The sequence below is a fragment of the Chenopodium quinoa genome, unplaced genomic scaffold, assembly GCF_001683475.1.
Source record: "Chenopodium quinoa cultivar QQ74 unplaced genomic scaffold, ASM168347v1, whole genome shotgun sequence".
NCBI lineage: Eukaryota > Viridiplantae > Streptophyta > Magnoliopsida > Caryophyllales > Amaranthaceae > Chenopodium > Chenopodium quinoa.
The window spans coordinates 2099493-2119268 of NW_018744662.1; the positions used below are offsets into that span (position 1 = coordinate 2099493).

The 19776-nt window shown below is 34.2% G+C and overlaps 2 protein-coding genes across 4 annotated transcripts; both read right to left on the reverse strand.

The window, feature by feature from the left end:
- Positions 1–265: 265 nt before the first annotated feature.
- On the reverse strand, positions 266–10026 carry LOC110701992 (protein CIA1). 3 transcript variants are annotated; one of them, XM_021879621.1, is made up of 11 exons: positions 9812–10026; positions 8910–9174; positions 8660–8806; positions 7912–8130; positions 7707–7768; positions 5662–5727; positions 5504–5575; positions 4882–4944; positions 3673–3742; positions 2252–2335; positions 266–711 (listed from the first exon to the last, which is right to left on the reverse strand). In XM_021879621.1, the coding sequence occupies exons 2-11, from the start codon at positions 9087–9089 to the stop codon at positions 640–642; spliced, it is 1035 nt and encodes a 344-aa protein (XP_021735313.1). In that variant the 5' UTR covers positions 9090–9174; positions 9812–10026; the 3' UTR covers positions 266–639. The 3 variants fall into 3 exon arrangements, with proteins under 3 accessions (XP_021735313.1, XP_021735311.1, XP_021735312.1); XM_021879619.1 differs by having other exon boundaries at positions 8910–9213; XM_021879620.1 differs by having other exon boundaries at positions 8910–9234.
- A 2882-nt stretch (positions 10027–12908) lies between these two features.
- On the reverse strand, positions 12909–18391 carry LOC110701993 (reticulon-like protein B8). Its single transcript, XM_021879622.1, has 6 exons — positions 18160–18391; positions 16398–16586; positions 16095–16275; positions 15862–16003; positions 14786–14855; positions 12909–13413 (listed from the first exon to the last, which is right to left on the reverse strand). The coding sequence occupies exons 2-6, from the start codon at positions 16579–16581 to the stop codon at positions 13244–13246; spliced, it is 747 nt and encodes a 248-aa protein (XP_021735314.1). The 5' UTR covers positions 16582–16586; positions 18160–18391; the 3' UTR covers positions 12909–13243.
- Positions 18392–19776: the final 1385 nt, after the last annotated feature.

The window sequence follows — 19776 nt, forward strand, 5'->3', positions numbered from 1 at the left end:
ATAATCAAAATATGGATTATTTTGGATGGACGAGACAAAAGTCACATTGATCCGGGCAATTGTTTCATTTTATTTTTCTAGATTTTTTATTTTTTTTATTTTTTTATTTTTTGAGCCATGCATTTGAGATATATGCCTAACACTTCAATTAACATTAATGTCAAATGATTTTTCTTTTTTAAATTTATAAAGTATATTGGTTCACTAATGGTAGAAATTATATTAATCGCAAGGACACTCACTAGTTGGTTTATTAGAAATGATCTAAAGTATTCAATATACAGTACAAATATTCATGTCAGATGATGATAAACTCATAAATCCCCAACAAAACAACATTAATAAATCGCTAGGAAGATACTTCTTAGCACTTCACTAATTCTCAATCAAAGAACCTGATAAGATTTACAAATCTTCACCTAAATCCTAATGGTTCTGTTACACACCATTAATTTTTGGTATAGAGTATATATAATTATATATCTATATTAATTTTGGAATTGAGATTACATAGGAATACATGTAGCTTAGCTACGACTCCAACTTGCAAGGACAGAAAAGACAGCCACATCAATTCGACAGATAGAGTACAGAACGAGGAAACAAGGCAAAACAGGTTCTTGATCTGGAGAAGCAGAATCATGGTGTAGATGCGCACTCCCATATCTTAATTGTTCCTTCATCGCCCGCTGAGGCAAGCAACGGTTTTTCCTGCATGACAATAGTGCATACATGTCAAGAATATCAATAGTTGGACATGTAAATAATACTTTATTGCCCGCCCATCAGATGGGGTGTCAATCAACTATGATGATGTTGCACCATCTGAAACATGCACTCTTATCCCCCTTTCATAACCGATCATGGGAAGATCCCACAAACTATAGAAATTAAGCATACAGGATCACAAAGATGGTTATAGGGATGGCCCAATGTCCAAGGTAAGGCTATGCTCTTACATCCAAATTAAATATTGGCACTCTCATGATGTATGCCAGTTATAGCTCAAATGTTCTTTCAGTCAACCTTCAGAAAACATTTCCTAACATAATCAGATAGGGGTGGATTACCCAATCTGCTGTTGTATAATTTGTAACCCTTTGCATACAATATTGGAAGCATATGTGTTTTTAAAGCTACAAAGAAACAAGAACGAAGGAGACGTCATGTTGAGGCATACAGTACAAATTTACTGATTCATTAGCACCTCACCCCCCCCCCCCCAAAAAAAAAAAAAGAAAAAAAGAAAAACCTCCCAAACATCAAAAGAGCAATACACAAGCTTCCAAAAGAAAAACACACTCCACGATCACACCGTGGCTAGGACTGAGGCCACAGCCAACACGTGGAAAGCAAAAAAGGACACGAGGTTTATGTGGTTCGGTCAATGAAACCTAATCCAAAGGTGGGGATCATGGGAGCTTTTCTTAACCTCTAATGGAGAAATAACAAGAGGATTACAAGGAGTCTTTTTAATGTGGTTCAATTTGATGATCACCCAATGGTTCCTTTTATAACATGATGAAAACCTAATAACAGCATAAATGATTCCACAAGAATCAACCTTATAGCTGTCTTGAGCAAGCCATGGCAATTGAAAAGTGGGACAAAACTACACTTAAGCAAGCTATGAAAAGTGGCTGGGGCATTACAGCCATACTAACCCAAACAGTAACAAAGTGCAACGAACTCAGAGGCTCAGCCACGTAGCATAATTACATAAGCGAGGAAGGACAAGAAAGGACACAAAGCGCTGTTAAGAGAAGAGGAGGTAGTGGAGCAGCAACAATTTCAGCGAGCAGCAATAACAACAAATGACTGCTGTAGGGGGGTAGGCGTATCATTGGCAGCTTTTGTCTGATTGTAATTTTGGCTGTTTTATGTATTTATAAAAAGGGGAAGATGGGTAGGGCTTGTTGGATGTATAGGCATTGTGAGACTAGTGGCCTAAAGTCACCCTTTTGAGTGTAGTGGCCTTAAGCCACCACCATTGTAAGAAAGTTCTGATCTTTGAATGCATGAAGTAGTCTCCTTGCTTCCCTTAACTTGATTTTTTTTTAATTTCATTCAATCTTTTTGCTTGATTCTATAGTTTGTTACACAAAGTACACAACCTATACCTAACATCTGTTCTCACCTCAACAGTCAAACCACCCCCCCCCCAAAGGAAACCCAACCCCCCTTAATCAGTTTGCCAGATTTGCACAAACATGTTAGCCATTTATTTAAAAAAAAAAAAAAAAGTTTTTACCGCAGGACTCCATTGTACAGAATTCACATCCATTTCATGAGCCTTTTCTTTCTTTGATAGTAGTTTGTACATGGGGCCGTCTACCTGAGAAGTACAAGAACAGAACGAATCACCACCTCAGATGTGTAGAAAACAGGTTAACTTAAAGCATAAACCACACAGTTAAAAAGATAGCTTGCAATGTGTGCAATTTTTTATGCTAGGCTTCAAAAATATATATAAATTTAATCACCGAAACATCACCTCATAAATGCAAAAAATATATTTCATCTTCATGTTCACTTGAGAAAATGCCCAACAGAACAAGTGAACGTCAATTCACCATCTCAAACTTAAAGAAAAAGTTCATAAATTAAATTCACAGTTCAATCCAGCTTCTTCCAGCGGTAGCAAAGCATATTGCAATCCTTCGGAAACAAATTTTTTTTTTTTAAAAAAAAGTTGCCACAAAAACCACCTAATTAAAGCACACAGACCCTTGTTATCTTTGTGTTCGGTAAATTTTCATTTAATGCAACTGAAGTACTTTTAAAAATAACAACAAAAGTAAGTTTTCCATCCATCGAAAAATATCCCTATATCAATACGAGGTCAATAAAGTTTATGTTCTCATGCTTTCTTCTCACTTCCATTTTTAGGCCACTCTAATTGATGTCACCACACACGATTGCTTATTGTTTTGTTTCCTTTTTTACGCCTTCTCATTTCTCGTCCTCTTTCTCCTAATTAACCATTGGAAAACAATGTGATTCCCTTTCTGAGAAAAAAAAAAAAAAACTGCAAACAAAATTTCTCAAATTCTAACTCATTTACAATATTATTAGCTAAATTTGAGATCTTTCTCTTAGTAACAGTAAAATTCATGCAGAATAAATGAAAATTTAAACACCTTGGTGATTGATAAAAGAAATCTAGCCAATATTTACTGTCTACACCAGCCACTTTCTATCATCAAAATACTTGTCATTGACAATATTGGCTTGTGAATCAATTAAAGCAACCCCCATAAATGTAGTTGCAGGAGAGCAGTTGTTACAATGTTTGAATTCATCAATTAAAATGCCTGTCTAACATCTCAATTTAAATTACCCATAACCCAACCAGTCAATGTAAAATAATTTTACAGGCAGATAGCAAGCTACTTGAAATGACTGTCTTCTTGCTTTCTTGTGTGTATCTAAAGAAAATGCACTAGAAGGGCGTTGCTGGAACTAAATCTACCAAAACAACAGTCCAGAGCCTCCAGCATCAAAGGAAGTTGGCTTTAATGTATTAACTTCTAACACTGATGAAAGGTGGCAGGAGCGACATTAATTCAAGTTCATGTTGTAGCCTCATTTGTATTGATAACTTGTTTCTCTACCCCTAGAGTCACAAAGTAGTCACTAAAGTGTAAAGAGAAAGCAGGAGATATAGCGTACCAGCCCATCATTGTTCTCAATAAACAAGCGTATAGCATTATCTGCAGCCCCAGTGGCAATTACACCATTCCTACAAAGCCATAAGTCCTTGATTAAAATTAAATAATAGTGATGAAAACAAAGGGGAAATAAGCGACAAAAATCTAAGGAAAACATCAAGAGTAAGAGATGAATACAGAATACATATACTAGGCATGAATAAGCATCTTCCTAAGCATGGTGATTAAGCTTAATAGAGCCTCGTTGCATTTCTGTACAATAAACTCGGATCAATATGTTTTCATTCTTGTATTCTTAGACACTCATCATTCTGTAGTCTGGACAGCATCAGTCTATCAATGATACAAGCACTTTCAAAAATTCCTGGTTGTTAAGTAATAAACAAGAGTCTCTATTCTATGTTTTAATACAAAGCATTCAGAAAAATAAACAAATAAAACCAAACCAGCCAAAAAAGTCATCAAACCAATCCTGTAAATATTTACTGCACACTTGCAGAGTTAGTGTCTAGTGTATTAAATCAACATCATAATATAGTTCTTTTATGCTTTCTAGAGTTTCTACCAGAAGAACACATGCACATGTACAGGAATCCTTCGAAAAAACCTGTAAAAGAACAAACAGTATAATATGATGTTGCATTATATTTATCACAGACATTATTAAAAAGTTGTTTTTGTAAATTCGATTAACTGGATGCAACTGATCTATGCAAAAGTAACAAGGATTACACGTGCTTAAACTTTGAAGATCTACGAGACTGCATTAAGAATTTGCTTCAGTGTCACTTGCAAATATCAATATTTTAAACCTTCTTTTCCCATTGCCCGATTATATAAAACCCAGCAAATAAAAAGAAGTGTTCAAGGGCACTTAAACTATAGCAAAGTGGAAGAGAAAGGGAAGGGAGAGATGAAGAAGGAAGCGGGAGGAATGGAAGGGGAGGGAGAAGGTAAGGCTACATTTTCCCTCCAAATCTTTCCACCATTTGAAGGATTTTGTAAAGAGGGAGTAAAAATGAAACTTTCCATTTCTCTTCCCTTCCCTCCTATCAAAAGGTACCCAAAGAAGGGAGGATAATCCCTTCTTTTCTCTTCTCTTCCTTTCCCTCCAATTCTCTCAATCCAAACAATGTGTAAATCATATACACCCATACAAGAATTAGCAAGACCACATAATAACAAAGGTTCAAGCAAAACAGAATACAACCTTGACCAATGAACTGAAAATATCGTGCGATCGTGATAGCCTGAGATAGTGCAAAGGTGTTTCCTGCAGTAATATAACAAATTAGCACAAAATGTCAAGATCTATATACCAAAAAAAAATGCTGCTGAACAAGGGCAGCAATAGCAATAACTAATAAGTGAATACACTATTCACACACTGCCCTTCAACCATTCATTGTACTTTTGCACAAGGAAAAATAAACATGTGGGTCCTTTTTAGATTTTTCTTGATGTATACTCTCAAAATAATAAAATTTAATAATTTAGTAAAGTAAAAGTTGTGGGTTGGGATGTGTTGTGATAATAAAAGGGCAAAGGATGCAAAATCTAACATTACATGTAGCCTCCACTTGTTAGAACTTAAATCGGCTAATTTAATGGTACATTAGAGCAAATCGAACATGATGACGTCATCTAAACCATGATATTCAACAGTTTGTAAATACCAAAAGCTTGATAGTAAATGAGTTAAAATCATTCTAACTAACTAGATAGAGACCTTCCCGAGTTCAGCATGGTATTGACCTTGATAGAAACACACACGAGCATCCATCTTAGTATCTCAAAGAAAGATAAATAAACATCAATTACAATTTTCTTACCAAGGTGCAAAGCCATCACCAGATTCTGCATGCAGGCTGTCAGTTCCCCACACTTTAATAGTAAGATCATCACTGGAGAAGGAGTTTAAATACCACATTAGCTACAGCTATATTAATGCTTGAGAAAGAATTGGTCAAGAGAAAGGGTCACAGCGTACCTACAGGTTACCATTTTGTCACCACTAGCATTGAAAGACAAAGCCCATACTGTTGAAGTATGCCCACTGAAAATGCACAATAGAAGTTTAAATAAGCTGAGAAGAATTGACTAGCCTAGGGGGAAGGGGCACTTTAATACAGATTAACTGTTCTTATCTTGAAGAGGAAGACAGCTAGTTAGTTACGAGGTTTAAGAGGGAAGGGAAGTGAGAAAGGCTATAATTATAAGAGAGGGAAGGAGCAGAGGGGGAAGCAAAAAGTTGAGGAGAGTTATATTCTCTATTTTGTTTAGCTTTGAATTTGAAAGTGTCCGGCCACAACAAGGACTGGGATTGTTAACACCACTGTTAATGACTAACTAGCATTAACATTACAATCATCTACTCCCTCTGTCCCTAATTGTTTGCTCCACTTTCCTATTTAAGGTGTCCCCAAAAGATTGCCCCATTCTACTTTTGGCATGTTTTCCCACTTGCACTCTCTCTATCTCTCTCCTCATTGATATTTGTGACAACCCATGTGCACCATTTTTTGCCCAAAGCCTATATAAAGTAGATTTATAGTTTGGGGCAAACAATTGGGGACAGAGGGAGTATCAAATTTTCCCCAAATTCTCATCCTCTTCCTCATTCCTATAAATTTGATTTTCCATTCTATAACAAAACATGTTTCCTTGAGGATACCCGTAATACCAACAGAAATATAAATACATGCAAACATTAACGAGGCTTCCAATACAGCTTCCAGATAAACAAAGGCGTCTTGAGAAGGCGGAAGGACACGGGAAAATGACTAAATTTTCATATCAAGCAGCAGTAGAGCCATCACAAAAGAACATATAAATTTGCTAAACGACCAAATAAGAAAACACACCATGTCAATAAGTGCACAAGAAAGGTATCTAACGATTAATAAGAAAACACACTTTTTCTCACAAGTTAAAAAGTTGATATGGCAACCACACAATGCTCTTATCTATGATTCATATTCACCAATTTGCCTAGTCAAATCAGACAGAAATTAAATACCACTAGACATCTGCTATAGAAAGAGCTGAGTAGTCACTATAACATTGACAACAAAATGTCCTTAACAATATCAGTGTGCAAGAGCTGACAACATATGCCAAGACAAAAGCAGACACAACTCACAGGACAAGGTATAGGCATTGAACACATACTGAAAAGTCAGTACATTGCCACACGAGCTTTAGACAATTCAGTATAGACCAGAGCAAGAGAGAAGGATGGAAAATGCAAAACCTAACTCACGAATCTACTATATCTGATTAAACTCATCTAATTCCTCACAAACACCCCTGAAACTGTTGTATCACAATTCTCAGGAAGAAACAACCTTAAATAATCCTAGGAGCTCTCAAGATTCAATTTTCCCGAGTTATAGCATATCAATTTTGCATATAATCCTAACTAAAGCAAGCCCAACAATTCCTGGTCAACTCAGAGAATCCACTGTAATAATATGCTCAATATATGAGCAGACTGCATTTGAACCACAGACACCACAGAATCAACTTTAAGGCATTACACCACTATATCTTCATCTTGTTTTCCTATCCAGAGCCCAGAAAGAAAACTTGCAGCAGATCCAAAACAGTACCCGGTATTCCCGATATACAGCAAATTGACGCCTCCAGATACTGAATGCAATCCCACAAAGAAGAAAGACGTGTGAATAATACATGCTATTGGAATCACAAAATTAGCCACTTTTGGTCTTTTCCTTTGGAATGTATCACTAGCGTTGAATTTGATCACCCAAAGCAAAGGTCCACACAAAAGCTCTCACATGAAATGTAAATGGCAGGAGTATGCTTTCCAAAAATTTGTGAATAATTAATTCAATGCATAATGACATGAAATGATGGCAAAAATTATGCTCATGCTTAATTCAACATGTAATTGAACATACTACATTCTGTTGCTGAAGTATGCTCATGCTTAATTCAACATGCGAATAATTTGTTGAGGAACACAAATTTTAACACAGAAGATAACACTAAAAATGACGCAAAGTCATATACCTGTTGGCCTCATTTAGTGTTTGAACACAATGCCAATCATCATCCCCATCTTCGGCCCATATCTATCATAGTGAAAGTAGACTATTATCATATGAATCAAATCCTAAGATTAATGCCTAAACTAAAATCATTACTTTGTATAAGATATAAAACCATTGTTGATACGCATAAAAAGGATTGCACATAATAAAGAAAGAGTTTGTACCTTGATACTATTATCATAGCTACAAGAAAACAAGACATCCACAGTAGGGTGCCACTGGACCATTTTGACATCCTGCGTATGACCTTGCAAAACTGACACACACTCAAATTCATTTCCGGGCTCAACCTCCCATATCCAAACAGATTTGTCTCGCCCACATGTAGCAATTAAAGACCCGGCTGCATTCCAAGACACACTTTTCACTTCATTTTCATGACCCTGAACAAATTATATGCCAGCATAACTCTATTATATACAGGCAGAACTGAAAGTAGGTATCAGTAAAATAAAATAAATAATTATATATAAATAAAAGAAAGAAAAAAATGGAATATAAAATTATGCAATTGAGAATTCAATCAAGTATAAATTTAACCATTTCAATAATTTACACTCTGGAATACAAGAACAGGAATTTTTAGTCGATCAAAAATCAGTAACCACAAGTCCAAAAAACAAGTCCTTGTCAAAAAAAATAAATAAATAAATAAAAAATAAAATAAAATAAAAACAAGTCAAACATGATACAGTGTAAAAGTGAAATCAATGAATGCTCTAGAAAGTTAGCATTTCCTTATTCATATCCAAACATCATCAACCATTACAATCCCACCTACATGTCATAGCTTATACAATCTGAAGTTGAAATCTCACCCATTACAGCTCTGTTTTATTCAAGTTACTTTTCCAACTTATCATATCTGATTATTAAAAATTACTCTGTATTTATCTAAAAAGCAATGAATACCTCCAAAGTTGAGATGCATTCAAAATCACCACCAATATTTTCCCAAATGGCAGTAGTAGCATCAAAACTAGCAGTAGCCAACATATTCCCCGAAGGAGACCAAGCACATGATCTGATAGTTCTCGTGTGTGTTTCCTCCAATACTGCCTGCATAATAACACAGCCCACATTGTTAACGATTAATCGTCGACTAACATGAATTGCCAGAAAAAAACATCCGCAGATAATGGAACAAAAAATCTATATTTACCTTGCAGTGGAAGGAAGCAGAGGAGGGAGATTGTTCCCAGATACGAACAGTCTTATCGCCGCTACAGGAAGCGAGAAGGTTGGTGTTCGTGGGGTTCCATGCAAGGCCCCACACTCGATCTGTATGACCTTCAAGGGTTTGGACATGTCTCAGCTCACCCATTTCGTCAATTGAATTCATCTTCTATTTCAACTTGTGATTGCTTGCTTTACTGTAAAAGGTTTAAATTTTCCAGTCTTGATTGATGATGATGGCGACGTAATTCCTATGGAAAATGTTCTCCTTTATAAATATAACCTTGGATCTGTTATCACATAAATGCACACTAAAATAAATGTAGGACAGCTTAGTTTTATTCAAGTTTCATACTTGTAAAACTACTCCTATTTTAACATATAATTCATGACAATATATATATATAGTGTGCAACACCAAAACAAAATGACAAATTGTATATCATCCAACACTCCAACCCATTAACAAGTTTACATTTTACAAACTATGGTAATAATCCGAATTTTTTTCTAAACCCCATTAACAAGCTATGCCAATAATCTGCATTTAATAAGTCCTAAAATCTCTAAAAACCCTAAATTACTAATTTAAAACCCTAAACCCAGCAAGTTAATTATCTTTGAAAATCAATTCAGAAAGATTAATATCAAACCCCAGCAAGTAAAATCAAATTAAAAATCAATTGTTAATGGGTTTAAAAGTTTAATAGCAAATTCAAAAGAATTAATAAACATCATGAGCTTCCAACCTCCAAAAGTAGCATATAAAAGCAGACAAATCAAAAAAACAAAAATAAAAAAGTATTCATATGATAAGCTTATACTACGAGCATAATATAAAAAGAAAAAAATAATAATTTTTGTAAAAATGGAAGAGTTAGAGCTTACTTTGAAATTGTGAATTAGGGATTTGAGGAAAGTGAGCGAATGAGAGACTCTGAAATTGGTCAGTCTCCGATCGCCGGAGTTCTGATCGTTTGCCGTCCGGGTGGATGTCGCTCAGTCGTTTTGCTCAGGTTAGAAAAAAAAAAAGTGTAAGGTTGGGCTATGAGCCTATGAGGTAATTTGGATTGGGCTTCTAATTTGTATGAGTAGAAGGTAAAACAATGAGTCAATGAGAAATAGTAAATCTGAAAATCTCCTTTATAGGGATGACAATTTGGTCCATATTCGACCTTAGAGCAAGTTTAGCCCCAAGTATTAAAACTTGGATGTGACATCATTTTTTGTGGTTCCCATTGAAAATGATGTCATCAAATTCTTATTAAAACTCACTAAGATTTACACAAATTTATCACTTTAGCCCTAAAACTTAAATATTTGACATATTATATGTAGAAAAGTGTAAAAATAAAAAAATGGATAATAAAAATAAAAATGAGATGGGTGAAGTGGGTCCCATCTCAAGTCTTAAGTTGAGTCTTGAAATTTCAAGACTCAACTTGAGACTTGCTTGAGATTTTTGAAGAAAAATGGGAAAAGTCTTAAGTATAAATCTTAAGACTCAAAATGATGATGTCACCCCAACTCTTAAGACTTGGGGCTAAACTTGCTCGTACTCTGCCCCGATCAGAGGAAAAAAAATCTGTTCTAAGGGTCAGTTCTCATTGACTGAACTGAACTGAATTTCAACGTAAGAGAACAAGCCCTAAGTCCGACAAAAAAGTAATCTGACTCCGAGTCGGAGTGGAAATCCGAGAAAAAAATTCAACGTTGATGGATTATACGACTCCGACTCTGATAGATCGTGGATTGGGTGTGGGTCGTGGTGGGTTTGGGTGTGGGTGTGGGTTGCAGGGCCCAAATAACCCAATGAACAACCAGGAAAAAAAACTCAGAGTTGGGTCGGATCGGAGTCGAAGACCGAATATTGAAGTCGGATCTGAGTCGTATGTTGTAGTCAGATTTAATCTACTCCTAGTCCGATCCATTGTCATCCCTACTCCTTCCTCCTCCTCCTAAAAAAAACTAATTTACTATATTTCAAAATATTTAGTTGATATAAATACATAACTAGTGTCAATATAATTGTATAATAAATAATAATGCATAATTATAATTTACACAAAATTATGGAGATCCAGATTACAATATAAGAAGAGAAGAAAGAAAAATCAGGAAATAATAGGCAAATAAAATTACATAGTTAATGTGTATCCAAAAAAAAATAAAAAAATACATAGTTAATGATTGAAAATTGAGGAAAAATACAAATTAATTTCATGATATAAAAAAATTGTTTAATTAAGGGTATAATAATAATTACAATAATTTATGGGTAACTTTGTAATTATAGGGTTTAAATTACATTGCATTAATGGAGGATGGAAGATTCAAAGAGTTTCAATGGAGAAATTAATAGGGGGCAATAGAGAAATCGAGCTCACAAACAACATTAATGGAGAAAGGCGAAAATTCATAACCTTTGATATTAATCATGCCCTCCATTTCTCCATTTTTTTTAGGGTTTTGTTTAATTTGGCAGTGAAGCCGCAGAAATAAGGTGGTGGGTCACAAGGAGGAAGCTTCAATTCAATGGATCCATTTGAGGAAAAAGTTTGAATGATGGCAAAAGCTTTAGATGGTGTGAAAAATAATTTTAGTAATGAGTTAGTGCACTTCCTTGTTAATTACATTTCAGTTTAACTATTACTCCCTCGTGTGTTTAATAAGTGTTACATTTTGACCTAACACGCATGCCGAGACACTACTTTGACCATTAATATATCTAATAATTTGTTATTAAAATCATAGGAAATTTTATAATATGAAAGTATACATTATAACGAATCCAACAATATATTATACAATGAAATTTGTTTTTTTTATATATTGGTAAATTAAACAAGTCAAAACCATTATGTGAATAGTGAAAAAAAGTCAAACAATAACACTTATTAAAACACAGAGGGAGTAGATAAATATCATATTAATCAATTGGTTCACCTCGAAAATTGATAGACTGATTATGTACATTGAAACAAAAGTTGTTTTCTATACATACAGGGGGCACTCATATGTATTGACCTTTGTTTAGGGGGCACTCATATGTATTGACCTTTGTTTTACGTAGTATAAGTTTAAAGTTTGGAGAGAAATTTTCAATTACGAAGATGGAAGGGCCTATTCTCTTTAACTTTTTTTCATTTCAATTCCTAATTTTCTTGTCTCATAAAATATTCATTTCACTTCAGTAAATCAGAACAGACCCTAATTTGGATATGTCAAATTTGTTTTATAAGTCGGAATCTCATAGTACCTTTGTAATATTTGACCTAGCTAAATTGGAAAAGGTATTTAATCGTTGGGAAGATTTTAAAGTTAAGTGCAATAAAAATGTGAATACTAAAGTGTGAGACATTACAAAAGTAATTTACTACTCCGTAATTAAGAACAACAGTAAGAACCAAGGGAAGTAGCAGTGAAACATTATGATATGGTATAATGCCTACATAACGGAGAAGTGACTAAGGGTTTGTTCTCTTACGATGAAATTCAGTTCAGTTCAGCTCAGTTCCGCTCCGCTCCTAATTTCCTTCACTTATAAAATATTCATTTCATTTCAGTTCAGCTCAGGTCAGGTCAGTTCAGTTCAGTTCAGCTGAGTTCAGTCAATGAGAACAGGCCCTAAATGATACATGTGATGCACTACATGGCATAAAGACTACTAAAGTACTAAGTACTCCGTATGAAGTACTTAGCATCTATTACTTTATACTCCGCATGAAATATTCACTTATATAGGCCTTTATAAGGTGTAATTGTCTCGTAGGTTTAGAGCTAATAGAGTTAAGAACTGGCAAATTTTATCGAAACTATAATTCATAGTGAACAAATTTCTATTCAACATACTCCGTCCTCTTAACATCATTGCACTAAAAAAAAAAAGCAAAATTGACCTCAACAACATGAGATTTTAATAAGGTGCATGTAGCAACATGACCTTTGAGGCTTTGAGTCTTTGACTAGTAGTTGTAACCGCATAAACTTCTTCATCGGGTGCACAAAATATCATAAAATGAATCCCGAATGTAGTTGCATCAATTGTAGTTGCATTTAGAAATCTATTTGCATCAAATAAATTTACATCAGCGATAACATTACAGATTTGCATACAACAGAATGTAGTACCTTACTCCTTATTCCTGAAAGAGTAGGCCACACCACCAAACCTTTCAGGAAGAGACTAATGTTTATCTAGCATGAATTTCCATGTACATAAATGAAAGCAGAAGATCCTGCTAACAACATATTACACTAGAAGATCTGACAAAGGAACAATTGACAAACAGCTTACGATGTCACATGTATCCCTCTTTCTTACTCATGTTTCTTTCCCCAGTGGCTTCTGGAAGGAAGCTTACTGAGAACACGAGCATCAACCTTCTTGTAATGGTGAGTCATTTGGTTGATGAGATTTTCCGCAAAGCCATCAATCTGATCATCATATTTTTCATACAGAACTGGTAGTGTGTGTGCAGCAACAAAACCTGATGCCAAGGAAGATATAGCCAGGACTATTCAATGAGTAGCGAGATAACAGAAGCAAAACAATATTATAGCAGCTTTTGTCATATAAGGCAATACAAATTCTACATAATAACTAGAACAATTTCTAACAACTAATTAGAGTAAGAGCAAATGAGGATCCTTGGAACATTAAGATTTGAACAAAAGAACACTATGACGTGAACTAACAGGTAATATACATAATGTACAGAGAAAAAAAAATTTAAAAAAAATAATTAAAAAAGAAGAAGAAGAAGAAGAAGAAGAAGAAGAAGCTACATTATAAGTTCGACCATAGATATGAGGTATAACCAAAACATTTTTTAAGTGGTCAACGACATTTCAATGAAGTTGGGCTATGTTTGGATAACAAAAAATGGAAGGAAAGGAAGGGAAGGGAAAGGGAGGGAGACAAACTTCCTTGTTTGGATAATATGTTGGGGGAGGGAAGGGGAGGGAGAGGAAGGGATCCATTTTCCCTCCTCCTTTAATAAAGACCATCCCTTTAAATTTGGAGAGATTTGGAGGGAAAATGGAGCTCATCATTTCCTCCACTTTCCCTTCCTTCCCCTTCCTCCTATTTCCCTCCCTTCCATTTCCCTTCTAATTTGTTATCCAAACATAGCATTAATGAGTGTTGTAAGGGAGTGGGATAGAGGAGGGTAAGGCAGAAGTGGCAAATAGAGTTTTAAATTGACATGATATACAAGAAAATTCACGCATGTCACCAACATCTAGTTGCTCAAAACCCAGTGTAGTTGTATAGGCAGATTTCGAATTCAGGCATCAAATGACCAGTAGACATGCTGTTTATTTGGTAATATAAGCCATGTGGAATTTTGACAGTTACTAAAAAAAAATCCCTCATGTTAAACCAGGAAATCATCGAGTATCAGGTATCACAATAGAGAAGATAAGTGAACAGATGACTCAAACATGCTGATGTGGACTTTACGAAATTATCCAAGACAGGCGAGCAGAATGCAAATAGGGATATAAAGTCAACTTAGGTTACACTGGAATAGAATTAAGATTGAGAAATAGACGGATATAGAATTGCACCACTAACTGTGAGAAGCCTGAGAACAAGAAAGAAAATATTTAGAAGTAAGATATTGACTAGTATACTGTGGGCAAGTTCAAATATTAGTGTTAATAAAAAAAGTTCCTAATGTCCATAATAGAGAAATCATGTCAATATAGAACCACAAATGTTCAGAGGCATCCAAAAAGCAGGGACTAATGGACATCTAATGTAGTCTGTTTTATGACCCGATTGACAAACAATCAAAACATTGCAATAAACTGAAGCCAGTGATAACTAATATTACAACAAGAGTCAAAAACTCTTACCAATGTAGATAACAGTTAGGAAATTGCACCAGCTCCCTATCATAGCAGCAACCACCAATCCTGATACAACCTAAAATGACCAAAGTCAAACATTGCATTTCTTTTACTAAACTTAATTCTGGTTGAGTAAGAAAAAGGGCTGAACAGAGGAGGTTATAAGAAAGGAAAATTGAGCATGTGCAATGGGATAAGTAAGTTATCCATCAATCCTCGACGAGTCAAAAAGAATGTACAGTGCATGCATATACAGAAAGAAAAGCAAAGAAATTGTACACTGCTTTAAACTAGATTTCAGCACAACACTTAGACAATGTACACATTTTAAACAGAACAAGAAAGAAAAAAAATTTAACCAGATAACAATCGTGTACTAATGTGAGTCCTCTTAATTTTTGGAATCCTAGCTCAGTAGAATTAATGGTGGCATTCCATATATATAGGAGTTGTACCATAGTAGGCTACTCATACTGTATCCCCAGCTTAAAAGAGAGCCTCATGTGAGGACGGAAGATTAGTAAGAGTTCTCATTGATTATGAGTGACACTGTAGAGAGCTTGAGAGTTCTCAAACGAGAGTTATTTTAGTAGCTATTGTTTGTTGTTGGTAATAATATTAGTAGGGTAAAAAAAATCTTTCAACAAAATATAAACCTTTTTGTTTGTATTGCCATCATTATACCGGTGTTGCTGTATAAGGCCATGAAGTAGGAATGACAAAATTGAATAGACCATTTAAACAAAGAGCCAATGTAACAAGTTCTGATGAACTAACAGACTAACAGAACTGAGACCTCACTGAGTCACATCACTACTAAATGGCCCACTAAATAGAAAAGGAACACATAAACAAAGCAAGATTCAACATAAAAGCTGCAATTCAAATGAGCCTCAAAAAAGTTTCAGATACTTTCAGAATTACTTTCTACATCCTCATATATAAACAGGCAAGCCTTTCAGAGGTCTGTCCAAACCAGAAGTGTGAGAAACTTGGGACAGAAGCTGAGACAGTGAAGAGGACTTCACAGTAGATCATCAGAAGATTAGATAAAGGAAAGAAGGAACAGATATATTACACACCAGAGCAAATTGCTTTAGATTCCCACTGCAAGCAATATTTTGAAGATACATTAAAGCACGGTTGACTTCTTTACCAACTACCCTGCCAATATCAGCAAACCACTCATCTGGCACTTGAATTCGTGGGACTTCAGATGGTGATCTGTAATAAAGAGGTACAGATTGTTTCGGACTTAAAGGAAAACTCAACTTAAAATATTACCAAAAAGTATAAAACTTGAGCTATACATAACCTGTTCAAGAAACCAGAGGCATTTGACCAAAGAAACTGAGCAAGCATGCCCAAAGCCACAGCAAAGCAAGCAAGGGACAGGAAATTGTAATTCAGCCATTCAAACATCACCCAGGTAGCAGTAGCACCAGCTAAAACACTGCCAGAGATTTTTTTGTTCCTCCATAGCAAGACATCAGCAGCTGCTCTTACAAACAAAATAAAAAGTTGGACATTTCGATCATTCCTGACGTTGAAGGGCTATAACAAACAACAGCTCAAGTAAGGAAATGGAAGAGCAGGAAAGGAACAAGAAGAGGCTTACATTTTCCGCCTCCCAAAACTTTATGCACAGGCTCCTGACGTCCGAAAAGACGATTAAACTTAGAAGCGACAGGATTGGATACTTCCTCCTCAAGAAAGGAGCCAGGGTTGTGTTTTTGAACACTATCAGAAAATGTATCCATTATATTGTTGAGTAGATTCTCAGGTGTAATGTTCTCAGGCATTTTCCCTGTAAATCAATACAACCAAAAATCTATTCAGTCATTCAGACCAATATCCCATGGGGCTGCTTGCTCAGATTGTTGCCTTAAATTTCATTAAAAATAAAAATAAAAAAAATAAAAAAGTTCAGTAATAAAATGTGATTTCAAATTATTTCAGACAACTAATACAAACAAATCTAGTAAATCCTAAATCTGTATAAAGTCCAAATTTCCACTCAACTATTAAGTATACAAAGATAGAATTTACTAAACTCTACCAAATGGTCTTGTAATGGTCTCCAAAGTCCCATAAAATAATTGCCCGACTAAGATTAGCCTTTCTTTTTTTGGCCATGCTAATGTGTATTCAAAGTGTAGCTCACATACTGTGGAGACAAAGTGAGAATATTTTAGCAGCTTAAAAGCCAATGACAAGCCAATACATCCCCAGCTTAAATGACCAAAGCTCAAACTGAATCATTGACACTTAACCAATAGTCTCACTACTCCGTCAATTGTTTTTCAAAAACTAAGCATCAAAATACAAATGAATAGAATGAAATGTACTCCAAAGTAGGCAACTAAATAACCATTTTGCATTGTAAACCATTATTGATGCAGTCATCTAGTGCACTACAACAAGCTAGGCACCGTGAAATGGTGAAAGTGTGTATATAGTAAACTCTAGAGGATAAGCATTCACACAATGACACCTAAAAGACACAAAATTTCCAACAATTACTGAATTTAGTCAAAGCAACCACCTCCCCAACAAAAAAGGTCAAGACTGCAGTTTGGATAAATCTCTCAATCAATGACATCAGTTTTAAAGTGCTAAATGCTAGATATCATCATATCCAATACTCCTAGAAAGGATTCATATATCAAAAATCGTAATGATGACTACTTTTACATTTTAAATAAAACATTTGCCACTTTTTATCTTACAAGAACTGGGTATCTATCTACTGTATAAGAAAGCAAAAGAAAAAGTCACCCTATAAAGGCACATATAAAAGAAGTCACTCAAAGTCTCAAACCCAAATACAAAGGCTAGTTTGAAAATTTGAAAAGTATGCGGGATAGCAGAAATAAATAAAATTATAAAAATAATAATCTTCATTTTTTCTTTTGTGATCTGTTGTATTTTAATTAGAAAACTTTTCTCAATAATTGTACATATTACGGAGTATCAAAGACAATGATAATGATTTTTAACAAAATCCTTCAAATCCACTATTAAATTGGGACAAACGAAGCAGTAAAAACCTCAAACCCCCTACATCAAATCACAAGAAATTCAACAACAAATACCCATTTCACAAGGTGGGTAAAACCCAGAATTGACCAAGATGAACAGAAGAGCTAAAAAAAAAAGCATTAATTTTTTTTTTTTTTTTTTAGAGTTTAAGAACCCCCATCTCATAAACATTAAAAAAAAATACAGTCAATACAATTGAACATAGAAGGATACAAATTCTCAGGGTAGTACTTCTAGTGCATAGAATATAAACAAAATCTGAAATAAACCCAGCAAATGAAGAAATCGATAAAAAAAAATACAGGAAATTAAAGAACGAGAGAAAATGAGGAACGAACCAATGAAATTAAGAAGAAGGGTAGATGGGGAAGTGTGGGAGGTTGGTTGGTTTTGATGAAAGTGCGGTTAAAGTTTGAGTTTGGGAAATTTCTGAAAATTGTGGTTTGTAATTTGTATAATTGAATGATGACAGTGTTGTCAAATGTCAATATAAAACTAAGGAGATTGTTGGTTTCATGGAAAAGTATCTCACGTTTTTAATCTCATGTTTTGGCGTCTTGATTTGGACCAATTATTCTGATTATGCTGCTATATCCATAATAACCACGTGTGTGCCTCTTCTCCTCCTTGGGAATTGATTTATTTTTTTTGTGCCTCCGTCGTTGGTCGTCAATTATATCTGTTTCGACTTTGGCTCTGATCTCTTCACTTTTAAAATATATATATATATATATATATATATATATATATATATATATATATATATATATATATATATATATATATATATATATATATATATTAGTTAATTGAGTAAAAATAATGGAGTATCACTATAGTTAAAAATAATTTTAGTTCAACAAAATTAGGCTCTATTCTCTTCACCTTAAAATATAATATTAAGTAAAAATAAGTTCAGTTCAGTAATAATAAGATCAGTTCAGTAAAAATAATTTCAGTTCAGTAAAATTCAGTTTTCTTAAAGAAGAATAATAATAGAAAATCAGTAAAAATAATTTCAGTTCTGTAAAAATAATTTCAGTTCTGTAAAATTAATTTAAGTTCAGTAAAAATAATTTAAGTTCAACAAATATAAATTTGTTTTAGTAAAAAATAATTTTAATTCAGCAAAAAATAAGGTGAAGAGAATGGGGCCTTAATGTTATTTTCAACAAAATTAATTTTAGTTCATTATAAATAATTTTAATTCAATAATCAAAGTACAAAAATTCTAAAAAAAAACAATAATAAAACCAAATTTTGAAAAATATAGAGTAATACATTAGAATTATATGGAGTATAATTTTTAAAATATTTTTTTGAATGGAATTGGGAAGGGTGATTTCATTAAATAATAATATTTATTCGGTACTTACAATCATCCCTTAAGAGATCTAAATTCTCATTACAAGAATTAAAAATCCCTAAACTAATGGCATCGCTTCTGAACTACTCCGGGATAATTTTAGATGTCTTTGCATCGTTCTTGACGGAGCTCCATTGATGTATAGTCGCAAAAGTGATAAAACTTGATTGATCATCAAGATCTGCAAATTTGCAAAACGGATCTTCTATATCTGCACCCCTATACCAACAAACCTGCAATTTCACAAATTTGCAAAATGAATCTTCCAAATTAATATCCCTGCACAGACAAAAAACAAACAAATAAACAATATTAAACCTAACATGGAGGGACTGACTAAACACTATATGGATGGACTGACTATAATTATCACCATACTGTTGGTTGACAGGGTCAAGTCGTATCCCCTAATCAAAAGTATAACCTAAATCCTCTAACTAATGTAGATAGAGAAGTAGGGTCGAATCCACAGGGAAACAAGTCTTTCTACTCCTAATTAATTATCATAATCTAAATTATCAAGGTAACCAATGTTGTTGTAATTAAAGACTATACTACGAAGAATGTGATCAGAGAAAATAAAGTAGGG

Excerpts from the sequence above, each read along its gene's own strand:
- LOC110701992 (XM_021879621.1), bottom strand. The coding sequence starts at position 9,089 with ATGAATTCAATTGACGAAATGGGTGAGCTGAGACATGTCCAAACCCTT. Across the intron at positions 8,807-8,909 it reads CTGCTTCCTTCCACTGCAAG|GCAGTATTGGAGGAAACACA; the intron begins GTAAATATAGAT and ends GTTATTATGCAG. Across the intron at positions 5,728-7,706 it reads ACACTAAATGAGGCCAACAG|TGGGCATACTTCAACAGTAT; the intron begins GTATATGACTTT and ends GTGCATTTTCAG.
- LOC110701993 (XM_021879622.1), bottom strand. The coding sequence starts at position 16,581 with ATGCCTGAGAACATTACACCTGAGAATCTACTCAACAATATAATGGAT. Across the intron at positions 16,276-16,397 it reads AGTTTTGGGAGGCGGAAAAT|CTGCTGATGTCTTGCTATGG; the intron begins GTAAGCCTCTTC and ends TTGTAAGAGCAG. Across the intron at positions 16,004-16,094 it reads GCCTCTGGTTTCTTGAACAG|ATCACCATCTGAAGTCCCAC; the intron begins GTTATGTATAGC and ends TCTTTATTACAG.